Source organism: Dipteris shenzhenensis, chromosome 30 (genome assembly GCF_047967505.1).
Source record: "Dipteris shenzhenensis isolate YYH24624 ecotype China chromosome 30, Dip_SZ_1.0, whole genome shotgun sequence".
In the NCBI taxonomy this organism is placed as follows: Eukaryota; Viridiplantae; Streptophyta; class Polypodiopsida; order Gleicheniales; family Dipteridaceae; genus Dipteris; species Dipteris shenzhenensis.
This window is the reverse complement of record NC_141625.1, coordinates 45,239,078-45,262,319: the sequence shown is the minus strand read 5'-3', so window position 1 is coordinate 45,262,319 and position 23,242 is coordinate 45,239,078. Positions and strand designations below refer to the sequence as shown.

Genomic DNA, 23,242 nt, shown 5'->3' with positions numbered 1-23,242 from the left:
GCTTTTCTTTAATTTGGCAAGAACCCAATCAATCAGTTGACGACGGGTAATTGTCCAACCCAGAGGATAACCAAGATGGTGTACCAGCTGTGTGGGTGGGACAATTTCCCTCGGCCATACCAAACTATACCAATCGTTAGAATGCAAAAGGCAACAAGCGAGATTTCTGAAAATTGACATGAAGGTCAACAGCCAGCCCATACAAGGAGAGAGCTTGCATAAGCGAATAAAGGTCCCTTTCAGTATTTTGTGGAACAAAAGAAGAATCGTCTGCATAAACCTGAGCAACCAAAGGGCAACTTCCAAGAATATGCAAGCCATGTAACATGTCAGTCTTCACCACCAAGTAATCAATCTATTGAAGCATAGGATGCGTGGCTATAGCATATGGAATAGCACTAAGAGGACAGCCTTGGCGAACTAAACAATGGACTGTCCAAGCTTCAGAAATATCCCCCGACAAGATGAATGCGGCTACTGTAGAGCAAAAAGATGATATGCTGCAATTTCTAACCAAAACCCAAAGATCGCATGGTCTGAGCTATAAAATACCATTGAATGGTATCAAAAGACTTTGCAATATCTACTTGCAACATGAGAACATCCTGCTCTGTATACTTGGCAAACTCAATCCCAATATAGGCATTTGCAATATTGTCAGTTAAATGCTTACAAGTAATAAAACCATATTGCACCAGATTAAGGCCATCATGTAAATATTCTTTGAGACGATCAACCACCATTTTGGTGACGATCTTATAAATAATAGGCATCAAAGTGCTAGGCCTCCAATCAGCTATATTCATAGATTGGCCTTTTGGACAAAAGATTTAACCTAAAAAAGCCAAACAGAGAGAAAGTAGGATCACCAAAGACTTTACAATTCCTATATGTCCATAAAGTCCGTAGTGCCCAAAAGTGAACCCAAACGAAGAAAAGATGAAACTCCAGTCTGGATGGATGAAACCCAAATAGCCAGAAGAACTTCCCGAACGGTACAGATGGGAATCTCGCTCGCAGGCGCTGTCGGAGCAGATAAAAAAACTCACTTTCCATACTTGAAGGCCACGCAGCATTTAGGTTTACTCTATGGTTTAGAGGCCCCACTTGTTTTGCATGCATTCAAGATAGCAACTGGGCAGGATGTTACGACACTAGGGTGTCACACAATGGCAACAGTTTTATGCTTGGAGATTCATGCATCTCTTGGTTCAGCAAGAAGCAGCCTACAGTTGCCACATCCAGTTAGTTGTGAGGCTGAGTATAGAGCAGCTTTCACAGCTACAGTAGAGTGCGTTTGGCTTCGCAAGTTCCTTGTAGATCTTGATATCATTCAGCCCGACTCTACTACGATCTACATTGACAGCTAGAGTGCTTTGGCGGTTTCTAGAAACCCAATGTTTCATGCACACACAAAGCATATTGAAGTCCACTATCACTATGTTCGAGAGCGAATGTCCAGTGAAGACATCCAATTGTCCTATGTTCCCACCGAGGACAACTTGGCAAATCTTTTCACGAAATCTTTACTGTGGCCCAAGTTTGAGGCATTTAAACATGCTTTACACTTGGCTCCTTTTGTTGTGTGAGGGATCACTCTATACATATCATAGGTTGCTATATCCCTCTTGGACAAATATGTGCAACCATGATGTAGTTTCCAGGTATTCCTAAGATATTTCCAGGATACTTCAACCATACCATGGAGGGGGGTTTGTTAGCACTTAGCCATGGTATGAGCCTTGTAGGTCAAGTCAACTCTATGAGTTGACTTCTGTGGTCAACCATATGGTTGACTTGCGGGCCATATAGGCCACCCTTTGTATTTTCCTCTTATCCATTTGAGCAATACTACGTTTTTCTCCAGTTTTTTGTTTGCTTCCCGCACTCTACTCCCGTTCCATTGCTTCTTGCACCCAACGGGCTTGTACAAGACTGTATGCTAATTCTATGCATTTTCATTATTCTTAATAATAGATCACTTTTTTTTTTAATAACATGATGAGGTCCCTTCCTATAAGCTTTCTACTTGAAAAGAAGATTTGTTTTCAAAGAAACAAAATTGACAAAAAAGCCGTTATTCACTGATCACTTCCGCGTTGCTTCTCCTTGGCCTATAATGCAAAGATGATTTCCATATGTATACATAGCCAACAAAATAGGAAAACATTGAAGATATAACTAGCTTCAGCCCTCCACAGGTCAAGTTCAGAAAAAAGTTCCTCATTCAGTCATGCTGCAAGACCTACCTTGGGAGCAACAAACTTAGGAAGAATTTCGTCTTTTTTTCTCTGGAGTAGTTTTTCTCCAAGTTTCTCGGAACCTCCTATCCCTTCGATCCACTACAAGACCACATAAAATAGAAGAAGACTCAATAACTTGAACAACAAATAGCAAGAGAAATGAACTCAGTGAAAGATCATATACTCCAACGATTGGTTAATGTGTGAAACAAGAAGGCATATGCATTAAAAACAGAGTTATACCAGCTTAACTTTAAAACTGGTCATTTTATGGATACAACAAACAGGAAAAATTGCACTAGACAAACAACAGTAGCAAACTTACAAGCTAAACACAAAATCTTTCTTTTCTCTGAAAATTATTGATAAGAAACAGTTCTGGGTATACCCTTAGGATATGTTGATCATACGTGCGAGAACGGAGAGCACCATAAAAGTCCAGTGCTGCACAAAATATATCACAACCCTTTGGAAGTTTCAAAATCCAACTAAAGTTTCAAAAAATAAAGTCAACTTTTCAGAGATTTACTTTTGCTTCCAAATCAAGAACTGGAATAAAGTTCTAGTCAATTCTGAAGACATTAGTTCATCCAAATTTGGGTGTCACCATTTTTCAAATGTTATAAAAGAAGAGCAAATTTAAGTCAAAATCTGGCACATGAAGCCAAGATATTACTTAACATTGTTCACCTAATTCAAACAGAAATACAAGAGAAAATAAAAAATACTTCATACAAATTGTGATGTTGCTAACATCTCAAATTATTTTTAGTTCTACCACCATAGTAAACAAAGAAAATGGAAAATATTTTGAGCAGCATTTGATAGAGTAAATCTTTTTCCAATCAGCAATGATAAACTGGCTTTTGATAGTTCCTTCTAGGCCCTAAAGAAGTCAAATTGTAAAATAGCTTCGCCATACCCTACCAATTTCAAATTGATTCAGCATATATTGTGTATTTCACCTATATGGGGCTTGTTACCGACTTTTTGACGATAAGATAATAACATCATATATTTTAAAAAACGAGTCTAGAGAATATAGGATGGCAACACACTTCCTATCCTCAGTCGTGAAATCCAAGCATATCCAAGAGTCAATAATTTCAGCCAGTCCCAAAGCTTATTACAAGCAAGAAAAGTGAGTCGTCAAAAGTCCTAAAAAATGACGAACATCTCCTTGAAAAGTGCTCTAGAAGACCACATGCATTTACTCTACCAACTTGACTGCCTACTACCAAGAAACTCTGTTAGAATGCATGCTACAAAAATATCAGCCATGCAGGATGTCATGCTACAAGAAAACTCTACTCTCCTTGGGCACAAAGCTAGCTAAAAATGACCTCGAATAAGCTTTTATTCACAAAAAAAGAGGAAAGCGCATAGATTGAAGGTTCAAGTTCCATAGCACCCTTTGGGTCCAGGAATGTTATTAGGATTACATGAAACCTTCACACGGGCAAACTTGTTGAATAATCTTTGAAGGGGTTCTAGTTCTTGTCTAGGGCTTGAAGGGGGGCTGCTCATGCAGTGCATCGTGGCTTTCCTTGCATGGAATTTTACATGGCTGTCCAATCGTGTTCAAGCGATTTCGTAGACCAAGCATGGAGGCAGTTCGGTGAATCTATATATCTGTTACTCTACATGATGGTTCCTTCCCTTTTTCCACGCTCATGAGAGTTATCTTTGTTAAGTGTCTTGCTGGTTGTAGTTGACTAGCAGCAGTCTCATCATCTAGGGTCCTTTTGCATTGTTTCAGTCTCTAATTGGCGACAAGCCGCCTAGGGATGAGTGATAGTCTAATAAAGAAGTCTCTTTGGAGTAAGCATTTCTATCCCATGGTGATTTGAGAGAGGGAGAGACATTGATAAAGCTTGAATAATCTCATCGGTTTATCAACATTGGTATCAGATCTTCAGAGGTCTAATCAGAGCGACGAGGGTTAGGATTTGAAAGTCTGCGAAGATTTTGTCAAGTTGTCATCGTCAATATTGAGGTTCATATCAGATCTGTAGGGTGTGAGATGGAAATATAGTCGAAGGTAGATAAACCCATTGTGGTAGAGTGCTTTGTCACGAAATTCAATGGGAGAAAATTTTCATCATGGCAGTTGTCTGTTTGATCATTCGATGTTTCACATGGAGAAAGGACTTGCAGGGAATTGCCTATGGGTCGGAAAAAAATCCTATTCACACATTTCAAAAAGAATGAGAAAGCTCTAAGGCTTGGATGCCCTTTTGGAGTCGATTACTGTAGACATTCCAAGGCCACAGCGCAAACTTGGAGCACATTGGAAGGGTAAATTTTGATACAATTGACTTTCATGATGTTGTGTCGATGCTATTGAGCAAGCAGCACAAAACAGAAGCTTTCATGCTGGTGGGAGTGTTAGCTTGTGCAATTAAGGATAGAAGAAAGCTATCTTCTTCAAGGATTTGAAGTCCTATCTTCTCCAAGGATTTGAAGTCCTCTGAAAGGTTTTGAAGTCCTCTTCAGGGATTTGATGCCCCCTGTCTTCAAGGATTTCCAGTCCCCCGTCTGCAGGGATTTCAAGGTCTTCAAGCATTTCAAGTCTTTGAAAAGTATTTCCAATCCCCTTCCTTCAGGGATGAGCATAGATGACAAAAATGCAACGGTCTGCAAAAACTACAGGAAAGGACATATTGAGAAGTGTTGTTACAAGAAGGCTCATGGTGTTTGGATGAAAAAAGGCAAGGCTTGGTTGATGAGTCTACTCCGATAGAAGAGGTTGCGGGTTTAGCTATAGCTGATGAATGAGACCATGCTGATGATTGGTCATTTTAGGAGACTTGCAGTGTGTTTTGGGAACAATCTTGTCTTATATTGAAATCTTCTGATGTTTGTAATGGCAAGTTCCCTCTTTGGGAACTGCTTCTTATAATATAAACAAATATGGATTTCACAAAAAATAAAGTATGTATATGTATATATGTACACACACACACACACACATTTATGTATGTATGTATTACAATAATACACCCGCACACACATATGTAATACATACATACATGCATACATACACACGTGTGTGTGTGTGTACAATCTTCTATGCTTGAAGCGTGAGCGCTTGGAGAGAAAGACAGTCCGGCCGTGAGAGCCCCGTACAGCTCCCCCGTCTGCCCCGTACACCTGTACGGCTGTCGTACAGGTACCGTACACCAGTACGGACAGCCCGTGCGACTATACTGCCCTTTCTGCAAATCTTTGCGTGATCCCGCTCCAACCCTGCGTGTGTGTGCGTCGCTATCTTTTCCTTTTTCCATAACCTTACTTTGTGCATCCGTACACTTCCGTACATCGCAAACAGATCGTCTTCCGTCAACATCATCCTCTCTGCGCCATCCTCGTCCGTACGCCTGTACGGTCACCGTACGGCGACCGTACGTCTATCGTACGTTTCCGTACAAATCCAGCCCTACCGTATAATCTGAATCTTCTTTGGGGGTTTTCCTTTCGCCTTTCTTCCCTAGCTGGTCTTCTGCCAACTCCTACCTATCCCCTTTTACTAGTCACACAATTCCTCTTCTCTCTTGTGGGCTTCTTCTGATTTTCCTTTGGGACTGTTTTTTTGGCTTTCGCCACCTTCTTACAGGTACTTCATCCTCAAGCTCCTTTCCTTACCAAGTCATGGCAGAGTATTCATATGAAAAAACATTTCAAAAGGAGCGCTCGGCTCCCTGCAAGAAGCAAAAGCAGGTTGAGGGCAGCATGACACAATGCATGATACACTTGAGGCTCAACTAGTGTATGATGTAATGCATGAAGGATTTGCAGATACGAGAAAAGACTGGAAAGAATCGGTTCCCTCAGTTGGCCTCATGGTTGAGGTCGATGAAATTGTGGATCCAGTCAGAGAGTATGCCAAGAATGCAGTTATATTATTCTTTCCAGGCCGGATGCCACCTGCTGCAGAGATAGGCAACTGGCTGACACGCACTTTGGCTGGCTCTTTTGTTCGTAAAGTACACTATGCAGCCAGGGGCTTTTTCGAGGTTATCATGGTGGATGAGATCCACAGACAAATGCTTTTGGAACATTCACCTCTTTCTTTTGGACAGCAAATGGTGCATGTCTTGCCATGGTCTCCCACAAGGGACTTTCAGGCTTTAATCAGACACAGATGCCCAGTCTGGGTTGAAGTCGTTGATTTCCCCCAATGCATGGCCTCACTTTTGCCTAAAATTGCAGCCTCTTTAGGTAAAGTGGTCTGCCCACCACGGCCAAATGGCAATTCAAACAGATTTTGCATTCTCTAGGATACTGATAATCCCACACCGGACTCTTATTCAGTCACGGTGAACAATGTGAACATGGGGAGTGCATTTTATAAACTCAAATGGGGTTTATTTGCAGGGGCCTGTTTTGAATGCAAAAAGTTTGAACACATGGCTTCACAGTGTCCACTGAACCCACATAAAATGCCTCATGTCACCTTTCCGGTACACATGCCTACTAAAGATGCTCCTACTCCAGTTGCCAACAAAAATAAAAGCAGTAGACAGCATCCTGGAAGTCAGGAAAAAGGCAAAGATTCAATAGTTACCAATATGAATCTCACTTCACATTCACCTCCTGCTACTCAATCCATGCCCAAAGGAAAGCAACCTTCAACTGATGGCTGGCAGAGCCCAAGAAAAGTTATTTCTGCTCGAAGAATTCCACCCCCCCGCACTTGGAATGGTGCATCTTCTAGCGGAAACACCCCAGAGATCAATACAGGAATTGGAATTACATGGGCTGCAGTAACAGCCAGCAGAACACTCTTCCCTGAAGAAGAGGTTGCTGCCTTGCTGTCTACTTCTCAGGCGACTACTTCTTCTCAGGGGCGAGGCCTCGACCCTGAGATAGAAATGCAAGGCTGACCTCATACTTTTTGCTGCTGTACATAGTTGTTACATTACTATAAATATCTGTATATATGACTGCTCACATCACCTGTTTTACACTCAATGTCCAGGGTATATGTGACAGTAGGAAATGGAAATCTGTGTGGCTGTACATCAACAGATTTCAGCCTGACATAGTGGCATTACAAGAGCACAACCAACATATTTATGCAGGCAAGACAGGACACTTCTGTGGGTATGACATTTTCTATGCTGGGGAGCACTCTTTCTCAGGGGTTGTCCTTCTGATCAAACATGAGCTTCAACCAGTCATTGCATTAAATGACAACAAAGGTAGATGGCTTGTTCTCCAATGCATTATTAGAGGAGAGGTGTTTGAATTTGCTTCAGTTTATGCACCTCAGTCATCTCGAGACAGAACTGTAATTTGGGATGCTATGCAACAATACCCGTGGAGATATCATGCCTACATATGTGGGGATTTCAATAATGCTCCACAACAGGGAGACAACACTTCCAGCCACGATCATATGTTATCTCCTGAAAGGCATGCATGGTCTCAACTACTTTTGCATTTAAATCTGGTTGACCTTTGGAAGGAATTGCAGCCTTTGTCACCGGGCTACACTTTTCAACATAATGCTCTTTCCGCTTATCAGGCAAGACTGGATCGTTGGTATGGTGTCGCTCCCCAACAAAATGGGGATCTCGCATGCAAAATGTGGATTGATTATGCCTTTGTGCATTCAGACCATGCACCACTATGGTTGCGTTTATCTTTTCATAAGATGCCAGAAGATAGATTGCCACAAAGGCGTCATTTAATCATCAACAATAGTTATTTGCAACATGCTGACTTCAAGGCAATGGTTACTGAAGCAGCTCATTGTCTTTCCTCTAGCAGCTATCTTCATGCTGATGATGCCTGGGCTTCTTTTATTTCTAAAATGCAAATGGTGATTAGAGCTTATGGCAAGTCTTACATGAGGACTCTGAGGGAAACCATTACTCAGGCCAAGTCTACTTGTCAAGACCTCACTGAACTCAGTCATCATCGTTCGTTGTCCATGCATGAGCAAACCACACTATGTCAGGCTAGACATTGTCTTAAATTAAATGATCAAAGGAAACTGGCAAAATGGGAGACTAGAGCAAGACAAAGAGCCTTCACAGATAAAGGTTGCTCTTCCAAAGAATTTTTCAAAAGTTTGCATCAGAGGAGAATCAAAACAGAAATTTGCCGAGTGCTTATGCCCGATGGATCATGGACTACTTCACGGTCACAGCTTGCCTCTGTTTGTGTGCATCACTTCTCCCAGCAATTTGGCTCTGCAGCTCCGCCCTCGCAACAGGTTTTACTTGCACGGAATTTACTGTTGCAAAATGTTTCTCCAATAATTTCCTCTACTCAAGCTTTGGAATTGGAGGAACCCTTTACTGAGAGGGAACTGTCAGATGCAATCAAATCATGTGGCAGATGGAAATCCCCCGCATGGGATGGTTTAACAGTCGAGTTTTTTCTAGCATACTGGCCTATTTTGAAGCATCCATACTATATATGGTTTGTGAGTCTTTGGCAGACTGGAGACCTATCACTCTTATGCCGGTAATTTACAAAGTCACTACCAAAATGATTGTTGCTCGGCTAAAGGGGTTTTTACATGATGGGTTGCATCCTGCACAATATGGCTTTGTCCCGCGTAGGCATATCACCGATAACATTGCCAATGCCTACATTGGAATTGAATATGCCAAATACACACAGCAGGATGTTTTGTTATTGCAAGTTGATATTGCCAAAGCTTTTGATACAGTTCAGTGGGATTTCATTTCATCGACTATGCAGGCTTTGGGTTTTGGCACAAAAATGCAGCAACTCATTAATTGGCTATATCAAGATAGTGAAGCTGCCTGTATACTTTCAGGAGATATTTCTCCATCCTGGACTCTTGCTTGCTCTGTCAGACAAGGATGTCCACTGAGTGCTTTACTTTTTGCCATAGCCACTCATCCACTGCTTCAATATCTGGATCACCTCTTAGACACTGACTAGCTGCACGGTTTGGAGATTCTTGGCAGTCGCAGCATGATTGCTCAAGCATATGCTAATGATTCTTTCTTTACTCCAAAAAATACTCGGGCTGATCTGTCCATGATTATACATGCTCTTTCTACATATGGATTGGCTGCTGGCCTTCAGGTCAATTTTCAAAAATCAAAATTGCTGCCTTTACATGCACAGGACTGGCACAATCTTTTGTGGCCTGGGAAAATTGTCCCTGCTTCTCAATTTATTCGACACCTTGGTTATCCTCTAGGCTGGGGACTCACCCGTTCACAACAAACTGATTGGGTGTTAGTAAAGTTAAGGGCAAAACTTGAATATTGGAAGCTTGCAACTTGGCCATTACATGTTCGTCTGCGAATTACACAATCCATTTTGATAGCATACATACAATTTTATCTGCCTCTCACTATGTTCACTAAGGCAAATTTGGTTTCATTTATGTCAGCTATCATGGAAATTTTCTGGCATTCAAAACATGGCAAGAAAAGTCTCAGATTACTCTCCATGCACCGTCTCTGTTCTCCAAAGATGCACGGGGGTCTGAACATTCTCAATATTCAAATGCATTTGCTTGCTCACCGGGGGAAAATGATGATGCAGTTTCTATAAGGAGATCAGCCTTGGGCTTTTATGATCCGCTCTCTCTTATTACATCTTCATACATCTGCTTTTGGGAATTGGCAGCCTACTCAGTGGGAATTTTTATTTGGCTCTATCCAAGGCAAGATCAGAGGATGCCCTTTTGTCTCCTCTCTGCTTCTTGATTGGAAACATATTCTATCCCACTTGGAATGGAAAGGAAGGGACTCACTCTCGGGCAACTCTTTGAGGGCAGAGAATCTCTTCTGGTCCAAAGTATTCCATCCACCTTTGGCCATACAAGAACCCCGACATTCTTATTTTCTCTCCTTCAAAGGCATTTCATCTGTGGCGGATGTACTTCAGGATGATGGCACAATTCTATCTTTTTCTTTGGCTGCTCGCAAATATGGCTTGGGAGCTCATTATCGTCCTTTATGGCATAAAATTTCAGCAATGCTCCAACCGTACTTGCCGGTACCTCATTTAGAAATTCAGCATCGGCTTGAGGATTGGATTTTACGCTCTCCTTCCTCATATGTCCGTCCTTTAAAGCTTTCACATATTACAGTGTCATCATTATATAAAGTGTTATTACCTCCACCTTGGATTTCCAACAGAGTAAATACTGTTTGGCATATGGATCGTCCAATGAAGTGGTGGAGGAAAAGGCTGCGTCTCCTTTGGCATTACAAAGTCCCTCTTCGACAACAGCTTTTCCTATGGCGAGTTCTCCTTGGCATTTTTCCATCTGGACAGTTACTCGCACACAGACATATTGCTTCAGCTGTTTGTCACAGATGCTCGCACTCTACTGAATCAGTGCTCCATATCTTTTGGTCCTGTCCAAACACTTCTGATCTCATTGCTCTCATCAGACAGAGGCTTCGACAACGATTTCCTACTGTCACTTTTGGTAGATTTTACTGGTTGTTTGGATTTCATCCCCAGAGACAGGGTTTTGATTTATTTTTTGTATGGGTGCGATATTGGACCCTATGGACTTTATGGATGGATAGAAATCATAGAGTCTTTGGTGATCCACTATTTTCATCCTTTCTTTTTTTTCAAACGGTCTCATCATTCTACGATTGTTTTCAGACTCGTTTGATAGATCAGGATGTGTATACAGCTTATACTGAGATCTTTTGTTGAGTAGTAGCTACTTCGTTTTGAAGCAGCTATGAATGTAATTATTCCATAGAAATAAAAGATTTCTTCTCAAAAAAAAAAAGTGTACAATCTTCTTAATGAAAGGTTCTTTTACCAAAAAATGTGTGTGTGTGTGTGTGTGTTCATGTGCATGTGCATGCGTGTGTGTACCCACGCAGATAGTACGGCATCTTGTTACCATTTGGGGTGGACAATTACTTGCCCCGACAACAAATGGACTCTATATTTGACATGCTTAAGAAGAAATCAGAATAATGGATGCTAGCAACATGGCCTTTGCATGTCCGCTAGTGCATAGTTCAATCGATTCTGGTTGCCTACATCCAATTTTATTTGCCTTTGATGATGTTTGCCAAGCAAGATATCTCTTGTTTTATGTCTACTATCATGAAGCTTTTCTAACCGTCACACTTTCATCAGAAAGCCCTTAGGCTGCTTTCAATGCATCACCTTTGCATGCTTAAAATGCATGGAGGACTGAATATTCTAATTCACATGCATATTCTAGCTCACAAGGGGAGGTGACGTTGTAGTTCATGCACGATGATCAACCATGGGTTTTCATGATGCGAAAATTTGATTTTGCAGTTGTCTTCTCCAGCTTTTAGCAGCCCACTCAATGGGATTTTCTTCTAGGTCACATTGAAGGAGGAGTAAACTGATGCCCTTTTGTCTCTCGTTACTCTCCATCTTAAATGGAATGCCAAGGACACTCTTATAGGTAACTCCTTGCGTGCGAGAGTCTCCATTGGTCAAAGGCATGTACATTGGCTTTACAACAAGAACCTCGCAGCTCTTATTTGTTTGGTCCAAAGTCATCTGCCATGTGAATGATGTGCTAGATGGAGCCAGTATGGTCAAATCTTTTCCTCGGCTATTAGACAGTATGCTTTGGGACAGTAATATAGGCCTATGCCACACACCTCTCGATAGTGGCGTAAAAGATTGCAGCACATTTGGGCTTCCGAACTCCTCCTTCGGAAAAATTTCTTCTTATGGCGGGTTATGCTTGGGGTTCTTCCCTTCGAATAGATCTTAGCTCATCGTCCTACTACACATGCTACTTGTCGATGATGTATGCATATACGGTAGTCTATGCCTCATCTATTTGGCACTGCCCAGAGTTCCATGATTTCTTGCTTTTACTACAGCAATGGATTCAGGCTTGATTTCCTAGTGCTTCCTTTGGCAGGAATTTTCATCCTATGCAGCAGGGACATGATCTTCTTTTTTATTGGTTCGTTATTGGGCACAATGGACCCTATGCAAGACCGCAATCATCGGGTATTTCGTGAACCCTCTCTCTCTAAATAGTAGTTCTCCCATGCATCTCTACAACAATCATTTTATGATTGTCGGCTTTTATTTGGACAAGTAGGATTTTGATCTTCTTTTTTACTGGGTTCCTTATTGGGCTCTATGGACCCTATGGAAGGACCGCAACGATTGGGTCTTTGGTGATCCCGCTCTTGCTAAATATCAGTTTTTCCATGCATCTCTACGGCTCCCACCCATTTTGTGCAATAATTAGTTGCACCAAGTAAGTACTATTGCATGTATATTTTGATAGGGCCGACAAAGTCTAGCCCCACTTTTGAAAAGGTTCTAATGCTAGGATGGGCTGATGTGGCATCTTGTCATCATCCAATGGCCTATCATCTCTTTAGCAGGGTAAGCAAGATTTTGCATAGTTATGAGAATCTTTTAGGACTGTGGGCCACCACAGGCCTGCTTGCAATATTTTTCTACCTGTGATTTCCCCTGAAAAGTGTCCTCCTGCTGATCCTCCATGTGCCTCTACCAGAACAACTTTTTGGTCATGAGTTTGGACACATCTCCTGATGACTTGGTCTATTCCTCTTCTGTATAGAACTCCAGCAATTACTAGGAAGGGCTTGCTTTGTAGGACAAGCTTCTTTCTCTAATCTCTGGTCAAGGATTCAGGGATGAGACCATTAGTTATTTTGTCATAGGGATTTAAAGGATCGTCTATTCGGATCATAAATATGCCAGCATCAGGTAGGTCATCTTGAACCAGTCAAATCTTCTCCGGATGTCAGTCTGCTCAGATAATCTGCAATAGCATGCTATTTTCTAGCTCTATGCACAATTGTATAGTCAAATTATTGTAGTAGGAGCATCCACCTAGCAAGTCTTATGATGGTCTACGTGTGTTGGATTTAAATGATCCTGCTTTCATGTCATATAATGAGATCTTCTTATCCTTGTAACTAGATGTCCCACCTTTCGAAATTGATTCTTGTAATATAATCTTCAATGGATTTCACCCCCCAAAAAAAACATGTGTGTGTAATTTAATTTTATATATGTATGTATATACATATGTATGTCTATGTGTGTATTTATTTATTTACTTATTTTTAAATTCATTTTATGTAGATGTACACACACACACTTATTTTCCTATAAAAAAACTATTTCATTAAGAAGAATGTACATTCATAGCTGTCCCAAAATGGAACAGATACTACTTAGAAGACTAGAAACATTGATAAAACACTTCCAATTGGGCCAAACGAAGGTCTCCAAGAGAATGTGCATCTTGGAGAGACCCATGCAACAATGAATGGAAGAAGTGGTAAATACCCACCAAAGAATGCCCGTACACTGTACAATCGAATGTTATGGGCATGGTATAGTGACCATTTTTGCTACAAAAGACACAAGGAAAGGAAGTGATCATAGTCTGGCTGAGAGTCATGGTGACCAAACAACCAAAACTGTCTGCCAAAAGTGGCACTAGGAAAATGCACATGAGGAGCTGTCCTCAGCCTAAAAGTCACAAGTGGTAGGACAGGTCCAAAAAAGATGTAGCACAGTTTCCCTTGGATGTGAACAAGTAGGGTAGACCTAGGAAGTAATACGCCAGGCAGCCAATAAAGTTCCCACGGGTAAAGATCATACCAAACAGTGCCACAAGAAAACCGCTAGTTGAGAGGAAGCTTACTACTCCATATGTGTTGAAGACAAGTCTTGCACCAAGCAAGAGGCTTGCAAATGATGTGCCTCCAGGAAAATCAGTCCCATGCAAATGTTGCTGCAAAACTAACACATCTATATACATCAACAATGGAACACATCTATATACATCAACAATGGAACACATCTATATACATCAACAACGGATGGATAACGATTGCAAAAAGTAGGGCATTGAAGAGGGCGTCAGAGAATAGGCATCCTCATAAAGCCAATAAATCGCATTCTGCATCTTAGGACCAAATCCCAACTGCCATAAAACATCCACAATATAATCTCATCTAACAGTTTCAAATGCTTTGTCAATGTCCACCTTCGTGATCAAGACATCTTGATGGGTGTATTTGGCATATTCAATGCCAATGTAGGCATTCACAATATTATCCATGAACTGCTTTCATGGCACAAAACTATACTGAGTAGGGTACAAGCCCATATATAAGAAATGCGATATGCATAAGACCACCATTTTGGAAATCAGCTTCTACACCACATGCATTAGTGCACTTGGCCACCAATCTTATAAAGGTTGGCATAAAGGATTTTTTAGGAATCAAACGCAGCAAACCCTTTTGCCATGAGGAAGGCATAGAGCCAGAAATCCGCGCATGATTAATCATGTGCAACAGAATAGGGCTAAGCTGATCCCAAATTCTGCAAAAAACTCCACTGTGAGGCATCCCAGCCTGGAGGTTTAGAGCGCCCCAACTTGAACAATGAAACTTTCAACTCTTGATCAGTGAAAGACAATTCCAGCTTATATGCTTCCTCTTGGGAAAGAATCAGACGAACATTGCAAAGAAAAATATCCTGGGCATCAACCTCTGAAGGCAAAGTAGGAGGACTGCAAACATATCAAAATAGCATTTCTGCACTTCATCATCAAGCTGTTGCCTATCCATCGTCCAGGAGCCATCCTAACGCAGCACCCAATGCAATGTATGCATATGGCAAGAAATAAGCCTTGAAACTGCAGGCTTGAGGTCCATCCAGTAACTTGAGCAGCCCGCTCTAGCACTTTCTTCATTTTAATACTGTGCCCACTAATGCTAGCTACTAAGAAAGAAAGAAAGAAAGAAAGTTTAATAAAGTCTTTGGAAGACCGATGGGTCTATGAGACTGTGAAAATCCTGATACAACGACCTGTGGTAGTGGAGCTACTAAACGAGCATCCATACCAATGCAAAATGCAAAATGCAAAAAACGCAAAAATGCAGAATGGCAGTACTAAGTCCTAAGTACAGCATAGTCATGTCGATGGTCGACTATATATCAATCTCAGCATCATCATCAATATCATCATCATCCCTAGCAACACCAAGATATCAGGATCGATGAGGTAATGGAGGCATGAAGTCGGCAATAGAGTGCTGTCAGCCACTCAAAGGTGCGGTCCTGGCACGTCTCCTGGTCGTAGCTCTGCGTCTAACCAGGGCTACTGTGACCCCCGTTGGTCGGGCTCCGACTCTAAACAAGGAGGGGATGTCTCCAAGTGTGATCTGTGTGTCGACCCTCTGTCTAAGCTGTCGGGTCACAGACTCCGGGTCACGGTCCTGTTGAGGCCTTGTCTCATTGGGGTCCATGTGATCTAGTTGAAAGAGCTCCGTGATAGAGCTCTAAGAGGGATCAACCAAGGAAGAAGTCTGCTCCTGTCTCCGTGCTCGGAGTATCCTCTCGCGGTGTCTAAGTGCCTCATGAATGAAACCTGTTTCTCGCTGGTCTGGGTAGGAGAGGAAACGGGCTAAAATCCCATAACTATTCCTGAAGAGGCAGTGGAAACGTCCTCGGATCTCAGTACACAGGACAGCTGAACATCGCGGGAAGTCACTTATTCTTGCTGCCCACGCAGTCCAGCCATTCTTCCTCGCTTTCCCCGGCTGTTCCGTCGAGTTTCATCGCGAGAATCTCGTCTATTCTCTTACTCCCAGCTGGAGACATCTTTTGGGGGAAGCCTGCAAAGTTTTGTGGCATTTCGCCCGCTCATTGCAAAGTATTGCTGATTTTCAGTTTCCAGCCACAGGACAAGTTGTCGATTTGCTGAAAGGGGATATTCTACTACTGTTTTGACACCATAAAACTGGTCGCCTAGCTCTAGAGACACACTCTGCCAAGTTTGGTTGAATTCCGCCTTCAGGGTATATCATCACTTTTAGGGTTCAGCCTGTGAGGAACTGACACGTGGCAGTGGATAAGGCATAGAAATTTGGGGCTTTTGCAATTTTATGCATTGGAAGGCTTGATCTTGCACATTGGGGCAAGAAATTTTCAGATTGGGACACATTGGAAGAGGGAATCTCTGAAAAATCATAATATTCCAAGAATATTCCTGATGTCAGAGGTTATGCATTTGTGAAGTAGTGCTTCGAGTACTTGAATGCAGTGACACTATTGCAAAAGTGGTGCTGATTTGCTTTATGCTTCAATTGTGCACATTTGTGGTAGTCAAAGTTTGGCTTTTGGCCACAAACCAAAAATTTGAAAAAGGTCGTGAGCTGCTGCTCCTTCCCGCTCCCTTGCTGCCCCCTCTCCCTCAGCCCCTCCCTCCCTCTCTCCCTTGCCCTCAGCCCATCCCCCTCCCCCTCCCTCAGCCCCTCCCTCCCTTCTCCTCCTCTCCCTCTCAGCCCGCCCCCTTCCCTTCAGCCCGCTCCCTCTCCTCTCCCTCTCAGCCTGCGCCGCCGCCCCCGCCCTGCCTCTCAGCCCACCCCCTCTCTGCCTCTCCTTCCTCTCCCTCTCCTCTCCCTCTCAGCCTGTGCCGCCCCCTCCCTTCCTCTCAGCCCGCCCCGTCCCTGCCTCTCAGCCCACCCCCTCCCTGCCTCTCCTTCCTCTCCCTCTCCTCCCCCTCTCAGCCTGCGCCGCCGCCCCCTCCCTCCCTCTCCTCTCCCTCCTCTCCCTCCCCTCTCAGCCCGCCCCCTCCCTGCCTCACAGACCACCCCCTCCCTGCCTCTCCTTCCTCTCCCTCTCCTCTCCCTAGCTTGCGCACTCCCTCCCTCTCAGCCCGTCCCCTCCCCTTCAGCCTCTCAGCCTCTCCTATCTACCCCTCCCCTCCTCGCCCCCTACCCCCCCTCCCTCCTCACCTCCTATCCCTGTTCTCTACCCCCTACCCCGGCCTTTTTCCTTCCTCATTCTCCCGCAGCATTTTTTGGAGCGGAAGGAGCCCCCAAAATTGTCAGAGTCGGCCTCCTCACCTCGATTGGCGATGGATATTCCGTCAGCCAATCCTACTCCACCTCCACCAGCCGTGAAAACTATTACTTTTTCTAAAGACGAGTTGCAGCAGCTCAAGAAGGCTGTAGAGATTAAATGCTCTACCACGTTGCTAGCACGCATCTTCGGGTCTCACCCCTCCAGATCCCAAGCCAGAGACTGGATGCTTGCGGCTCTCCCCCCAGACCTCACTCCACGATTGTTAGATGTTCGTCTTCTGGGACGAGGTTTTTTCCAGGTTGTTTTTGACACTCCAGAGGCTGCAAGCACTGTGCTCAAAGCTGAGTTTTTACACCTGGGACACAGGAAGATCTTCTTTGACGCCTTTGATATTGGTTTCGACCCAATGGAGGCAGATAAGGAAATCTTTTCGCTCTTCATCAGATTTCCCGGGCTTCCCCAGGTTTAGCATCGACTTCTTTCTGTTATTGGGGAGCATTTTGGCGCGGTTGCTGAGATCCCACCCCTCCCTGGGTTGCCATTGACTGTAGCAAAGGAAACCATGGCTGATGGGGTACCTAGAGTTAGGGTCCTCTGTAAGGATCCTAACCTCAAGATGGACCATGTTATGATCCAGTGCCCGGATGGTTCCTTTTTTCGCCAAAGAGTAGAGATTTCAGGCAGACAGGACCAGTGCATGATATGCAAGACCATTGGACACTTTGCCAGGGATTGCCCCAGGAAGAAGAAAAGGCCCAAGAAGCCCTATTGTACAGCTACCGCCCCACGGCCTCGACAGGGGGGTGATTCAGGTCCAGCACTTGCTCCTCGGCCTTGACAAAGGGGTGGTATAGGTCCAGCACCTGCTCCTCGACCTCCGCATGGCGGTCCTCCTCAAGATGGTGGTGGTACAAGTCCAGCACCTGCCCTCGGCCTCGATAGGGGGGTGGTACGGGTCCATCACCAGCTCCTCGACCTCCACCTACCTCAGGGACACGCGACGCATTGTAGTGGGTTCCGACAATTCATGTGCAAATCCCTCCTTCAGTTCACGAGGGTACACTAGTGGACTCTGCTTCACCTCGAGGTGTCCCTCCAGTCTCACCTCGCACAGTCCGAGACACTGAAGCTTCGACCTCCTTCCCGGTTGCAGCTTCTTTCCTAGAACCAACGGTGCCAGACACTCTCCTTGAGGTAGTAGAGGTCTCCGCGGCTGGGCAGACACAGGATCGAGAACAATCCTCACTTCCTTCCTTGGATAGGGGGAAGGGAATGGTTTACACTATTGATCCTCTTCCCTCAGAAGGGGTCCTGGCAGATGATTCACATTTCCCAGAGGAGGAGTTTGTGCCCTCTACTTTTGGTGAGCTAGTGATTGGGTTTCCTGTTGACAGGGCATGAGGATTATTAGTTGGAACATACAGGGCCTAGGTGGCATCCCACATCGCCGCCGTAGACAACTGATCCGGGATCAGCTTCATCCAGGTGTTACAAGGGGTTCCATTGATATCTTATTTATTTAAGAGCACAAACTGGATTCTAGAGATTGTGCCAAGTCAGGCAAGTTGCTTTCTGGCCATACTTTTTGATCGCCTGCCTTGGGCACCAAGGGGAGCACTTCTATTTCAGTTTCACAGTTGGTTCTCCCCTTAGTTGTTGGACACGGAGTCATTATTCCCTCTAGAGCTCAGTGGATTATTCTTTTGATTGGAGGGCATAAGGTTGGTTTCCTTAACCTGTATGCCTCCAACATTAGAGGGGAACGTGTCCTTATGTGAAAGGATTTGATCTCCTCCACCCCCATTGCGGATTCATGGGTGATTGGAGGTGACTTTAACATGGTTAAGTTACTGTCAGACAAAAAAGGGGGTAGAGAAAGAGGACTTCACTCTTTGGAGAGAGCAGCTTGGGATGCCTTCCTTTTTCACTTATGTGGCAGAGATATTTGGTAGGACGATGCCTTTCTTATTCAGCTAAAGTCCCTCCTATTCTCTTGGTCGAACAGGAGGTAGCACATGCCTATTCATGCACGCATTGACAGATTCTATCTAGATGATTGGGCACTAAACAAAGGTGGATCGGTATGCATTGCTGCTAGGGTTTCCACTTCCGACAACTTGCCTGTTGTGCTGGCTATCTTAGAGCCTCACTTGAGAGGCCGGTCTGCCAGCATCAGGATTCCAGATGCCTTGTACACAGAGGAGGACCTTACAGAGGCAGCCCTACAGATATGGGTTTCTCATGTCCAGGGTGGGCAGCCATATCCATCACATGTAGCTGCTGCCCTTTCTGGTATTAGCGACTTCTACCTCTCAGTTGCTTGTACCAGGAGACGAGATAATCTCAGATGTGAGATTGGTGTTCGCCAGCAACTGGAAGCTTTGCAGAGGAAAGAGCAGAAACGGCCTTTAGATGCTTGGATTCAGGAGCGCCTTGCTGCAGCAAGGGCCCATCAGCAGATATTGCTTGATCAGAGAGCAGAGTATGCCTTTCATGCACGCGAGTCCTTGTGGATTCAGATGGGTGGTAGAGTCAATAAACACTTTTTCTCTACTCTTGGCCCTAGACATAGTAGAGAGAGTGTATCCCAGCTTATTGACTCACATGGGGTTTTATAGACAGAGCATGATGATGTCTTACGCATATCTTCAGTTTTTTATGCCACCCTTCTTACTGCTGATCCTGAGACACAGGATAGAGAGGATGCTAGACAAGCTATTTGGTAGAGCATCCCTTTATTGGTGAATTCGGATATGCATGTTTTGCTCGATGCACCTTTCACCAACACAGAGTTCAGGATTGCACTTTTAGCCCTTTACAAGGGCAAGTGCCCAGGTTCGGATGGCCTCACCCCTTCTTTTTTCATTGCATTTTGGGATATGGTTGGAGACTACATTACTTCAGCCCTACAAGCCATTTGGGACTTTGGCGAGATGCTTGGATCGCTTACAGAGGGTCTCATCCACCTTATCCCGAAAGGAGGTTGCAGAAATCTAGTGTCCCAGTGGAGGCCTATCACACTTCTGGGGACTTGTTACAAGATTTTGGCCAAGGCAATTAGCCTCCGATTGCAGCCCCTTCTCCCTGATCTTATTCATGACACTCAGACAGGATTTGTGCATGGAAGAAGCATTTTTTATAACATTTTCTCTTTCTGGAATCAGAGTGGGCCATGCAGAGTGGCCAGAATCTAGCCATTCTACTTTTGGATTTTGAGAAAGCTTATGACAGACTAAATTGGGGTTTTTTGGAGGGCACCCTTCTACGTTTTGGCTTTACTGATGCTTGAATCAGAAAAAAGCCACACCAGAAAAGGAGTGCTCTCCAGCATAGAAGATATCATAAGCAGCAAAATGGCCTATTTGACCAGCGTACATATGCTGATTATGCTCTTGCAAAGCAATTATATCAGGCTGCAATTGCCTAATATACATCCAGACCAGTTTCCATTTGTGACCATCACACATTCCTTGTACATTGAGAGTAACACACTTCAGATGATCAGCATATTTACAGTTATGGGACAGGTATGTACAGCAACTAACGGGCTGTCTACCTCTGCATTTCCACCTCAATGTCCGGGCCTCTACCCTGGGATTGCCCTGGGATGAAGCATCAGCCTGAGGAGAGGACAAAAGTGCAGCAACTTCTTCTTCAGGAAACAAGGCCCGATTTGCAGTCACAGTAGCCCAGGTCAAGCCAACACCAGAGTTTTCAGCAAGTGTATTCCCATGAGAGGATGCACCACTCCAAGTCCAAGAAGGCAAAGGTCGCCTGGGGGAGATCACTTTGCGAGGAGTTTGCCATCCATCAGTCAAAAATTTTTCCCCCTTTCCCTGAGGTGGAGAGGACAAAGGCATAGGAAAAGAAGCATTACCATGTGAGACAGCCGGGGCTTTGCCTTTGTCTTGAATAGAGAAAAACTATTGACCCCTTTGTTTTTTATCACAGAAGAGGCATTTGCATTCTTATTCAAAGGCTGAACCGTTTCAGCTTGCACTGGCATCCGTGGAGCTCAGGAAGGGCATTGTGAAGCCATGTGCCCAAATTGCTTGCATTCAAAGCAAGCACCTTCAAACGGCCCCCACTTGAGCTTGTAAAAGGCACTCCCCATGGAACCATTATTCACAGTGACCGAATATGCAGCTGGAGTGGGATGATCTGTATCCCACAAAACGCAGAAGCGATTCGAATTTCCATTGGGTCGTGGTGGACATACCACCTTACCGAGCGAAGCTGCAATTTTAGGTAGAAGAGAAGACAAGCATTGAGGAAAATCCACAACTTTAACCCAAACAGGGCAACGATGCCGAATCAATGCCTGGTAATCCCGAGTGGGAGACCAAGGCAGAACATGGACCATCTGCTGGCCATAGAAAAGAGGAGAGTGCTCCAGCAAAACCTGACGGTGCTCCTCATCAGCCACGATGATCTCAGAAAAGCCCCTCGTTGCCTAATGAACTTTTTTGACATAAGAACCACCCAGGGCTCGGGTCAAATGATCGTACCCACTCAGTTTGTTCGTCATCTTGGTTACCCTTTGGGTGGGAACTCACTCCCTGACAATAAACTGATTGGGTTTTGGCTAAGCTTCGGAAAAAGCTTGAGTATTGGAAACTGGCAACCTGGCCTTTGCACGTTCGTCTTCGAATAGTGCAGTCCATCCTTGTGGCATATATTCAATTTTACTTGCCATGGATCATGTTCACTAAGGCAAATCTTACATCTTTCATGTCTGTCTTCATGGAACTCTTCTGGCGATCCAAACATAGCAAAAAAAGTCTCAGCCTGCTTTCGATGCATCACATTTGTTCTCCCAAGATGCATGGTGGATTGAACATCACGGATATTCATGTGCATATTCTTGCCCATAGGGGGAAAATGTTGCTGCAATTTCTGCAAGGTGATCAGCCTTGGGCTCTTATGATTAGGACTCTGGTCACTCATATCAGTATTTCTGCGTTTGGTCATTGGCAACTCGATCACTGGGATTTCTTTTTTGGCTGCGCTGATGGCACTTTGCCTGGATGCCCTTTTGTCTCCCGCTTGCTTCTTGACTGGAAGCGTGTTCTTTCTCATCTGGAATTTAACGGCAATCTTTGCTTGGGAATTCTTTGAGAGCTGAAAGCATTCACTGATCGAAAGTCTTTCAGCCTCCCTTGGCTTTACAGGAACCTCGACGTTCCTACTTTGTCTCGTTTAAAGGCATCACCTCGCTTGCTGATGTTATAGATGATGCTGGTACTGTGCTCCCTTTTTCTCTAGGAGCCACTACATATAGATTGGGCTCTCATTATCGTCCGTTGTGGCGACAAATTACTTCTATGCTTTCGACCTTTGTTTCGATTCCTCCTTTGGAACTCCAGGACCGACTGGAAGATTGGACTTTGACTTCTCTAGGGTCCTCTTCTCGTCCTTTGAGGCTATCTCAGATTACTGTACCTGCATTGTATAAAATCCTTTTGCCTCAACCTTGGGTTTCAGAGAGAGGTGATTCTGTTTGGTGAATGCATCGCCCAGCCAAGTGGTGGAGGAAAAGATTACAGCAACTTTGGGCCTATAAAGTACCACTTCGGCAACAGGTTTTCTTTTGGCGAGTTCTTTTGGGAGTGTTTCCATCTGGACAGCTATTAGCTCATCGACACATTGCTCCTGCACTTTGCCATAGATGTTCTGCTTCTTCGGAGACTGTGCCTCACTTGTTTTGGCATTGTCCGTGCTCTCGTGAGTTTTTTGATCTGCTTCGACAGCACCTGCGAGCGAGATTCCCATCTGTTCCGTTTGGGAAGTTCTTCTGGCTATTTGGGTTTCATCCATCCAGACCAGAGTTTCATCTTTTCTTCGTTTGGGTTCGCTACTGGGCACTATGGACTTTATGGACATATAGGAATTGTAAAGTCTTTGGTGATCCTACTTTCTCTTTGTTTGGCTTTTTTAGGCGTTCTCTACAGCAATCTTTCTTTGATTACTTGCAGACCCGCTGCATAGATCATGAGGTCTTTTCGGCATATACTGAAATTTTCAGTTGATGTAATTGTTGAACCTTTCTTTGAGGTTACTACTCATATAATATAATCAATCAATGATTTCACCCAAAAAAAAGTGCAGCCACCTCTCTAGAGCTCCGTCTGGTCTCTTTTCCATTTCGTTCCAGCCTCCTGCAG

General features: G+C 44.1%; 1 protein-coding gene across 1 annotated transcript in view; it reads right to left on the bottom strand.

Annotated features, from left to right (window-relative positions):
- The window catches only part of LOC147882206 (P-loop containing nucleoside triphosphate hydrolases superfamily protein), a 128,026-nt gene that overhangs the window by 14,114 nt on the left and 90,670 nt on the right, over positions 1-23,242 (bottom strand). Inside the window, exons 10-11 of the mRNA XM_087401582.1 lie at positions 2,632-2,687; positions 2,250-2,342 (exon numbers count right to left, since the gene is read on the bottom strand). Coding sequence (XP_087257708.1) covers positions 2,250-2,342; positions 2,632-2,687 — 149 coding nt within the window. The remainder of the gene's footprint in view (positions 1-2,249; positions 2,343-2,631; positions 2,688-23,242) is intronic.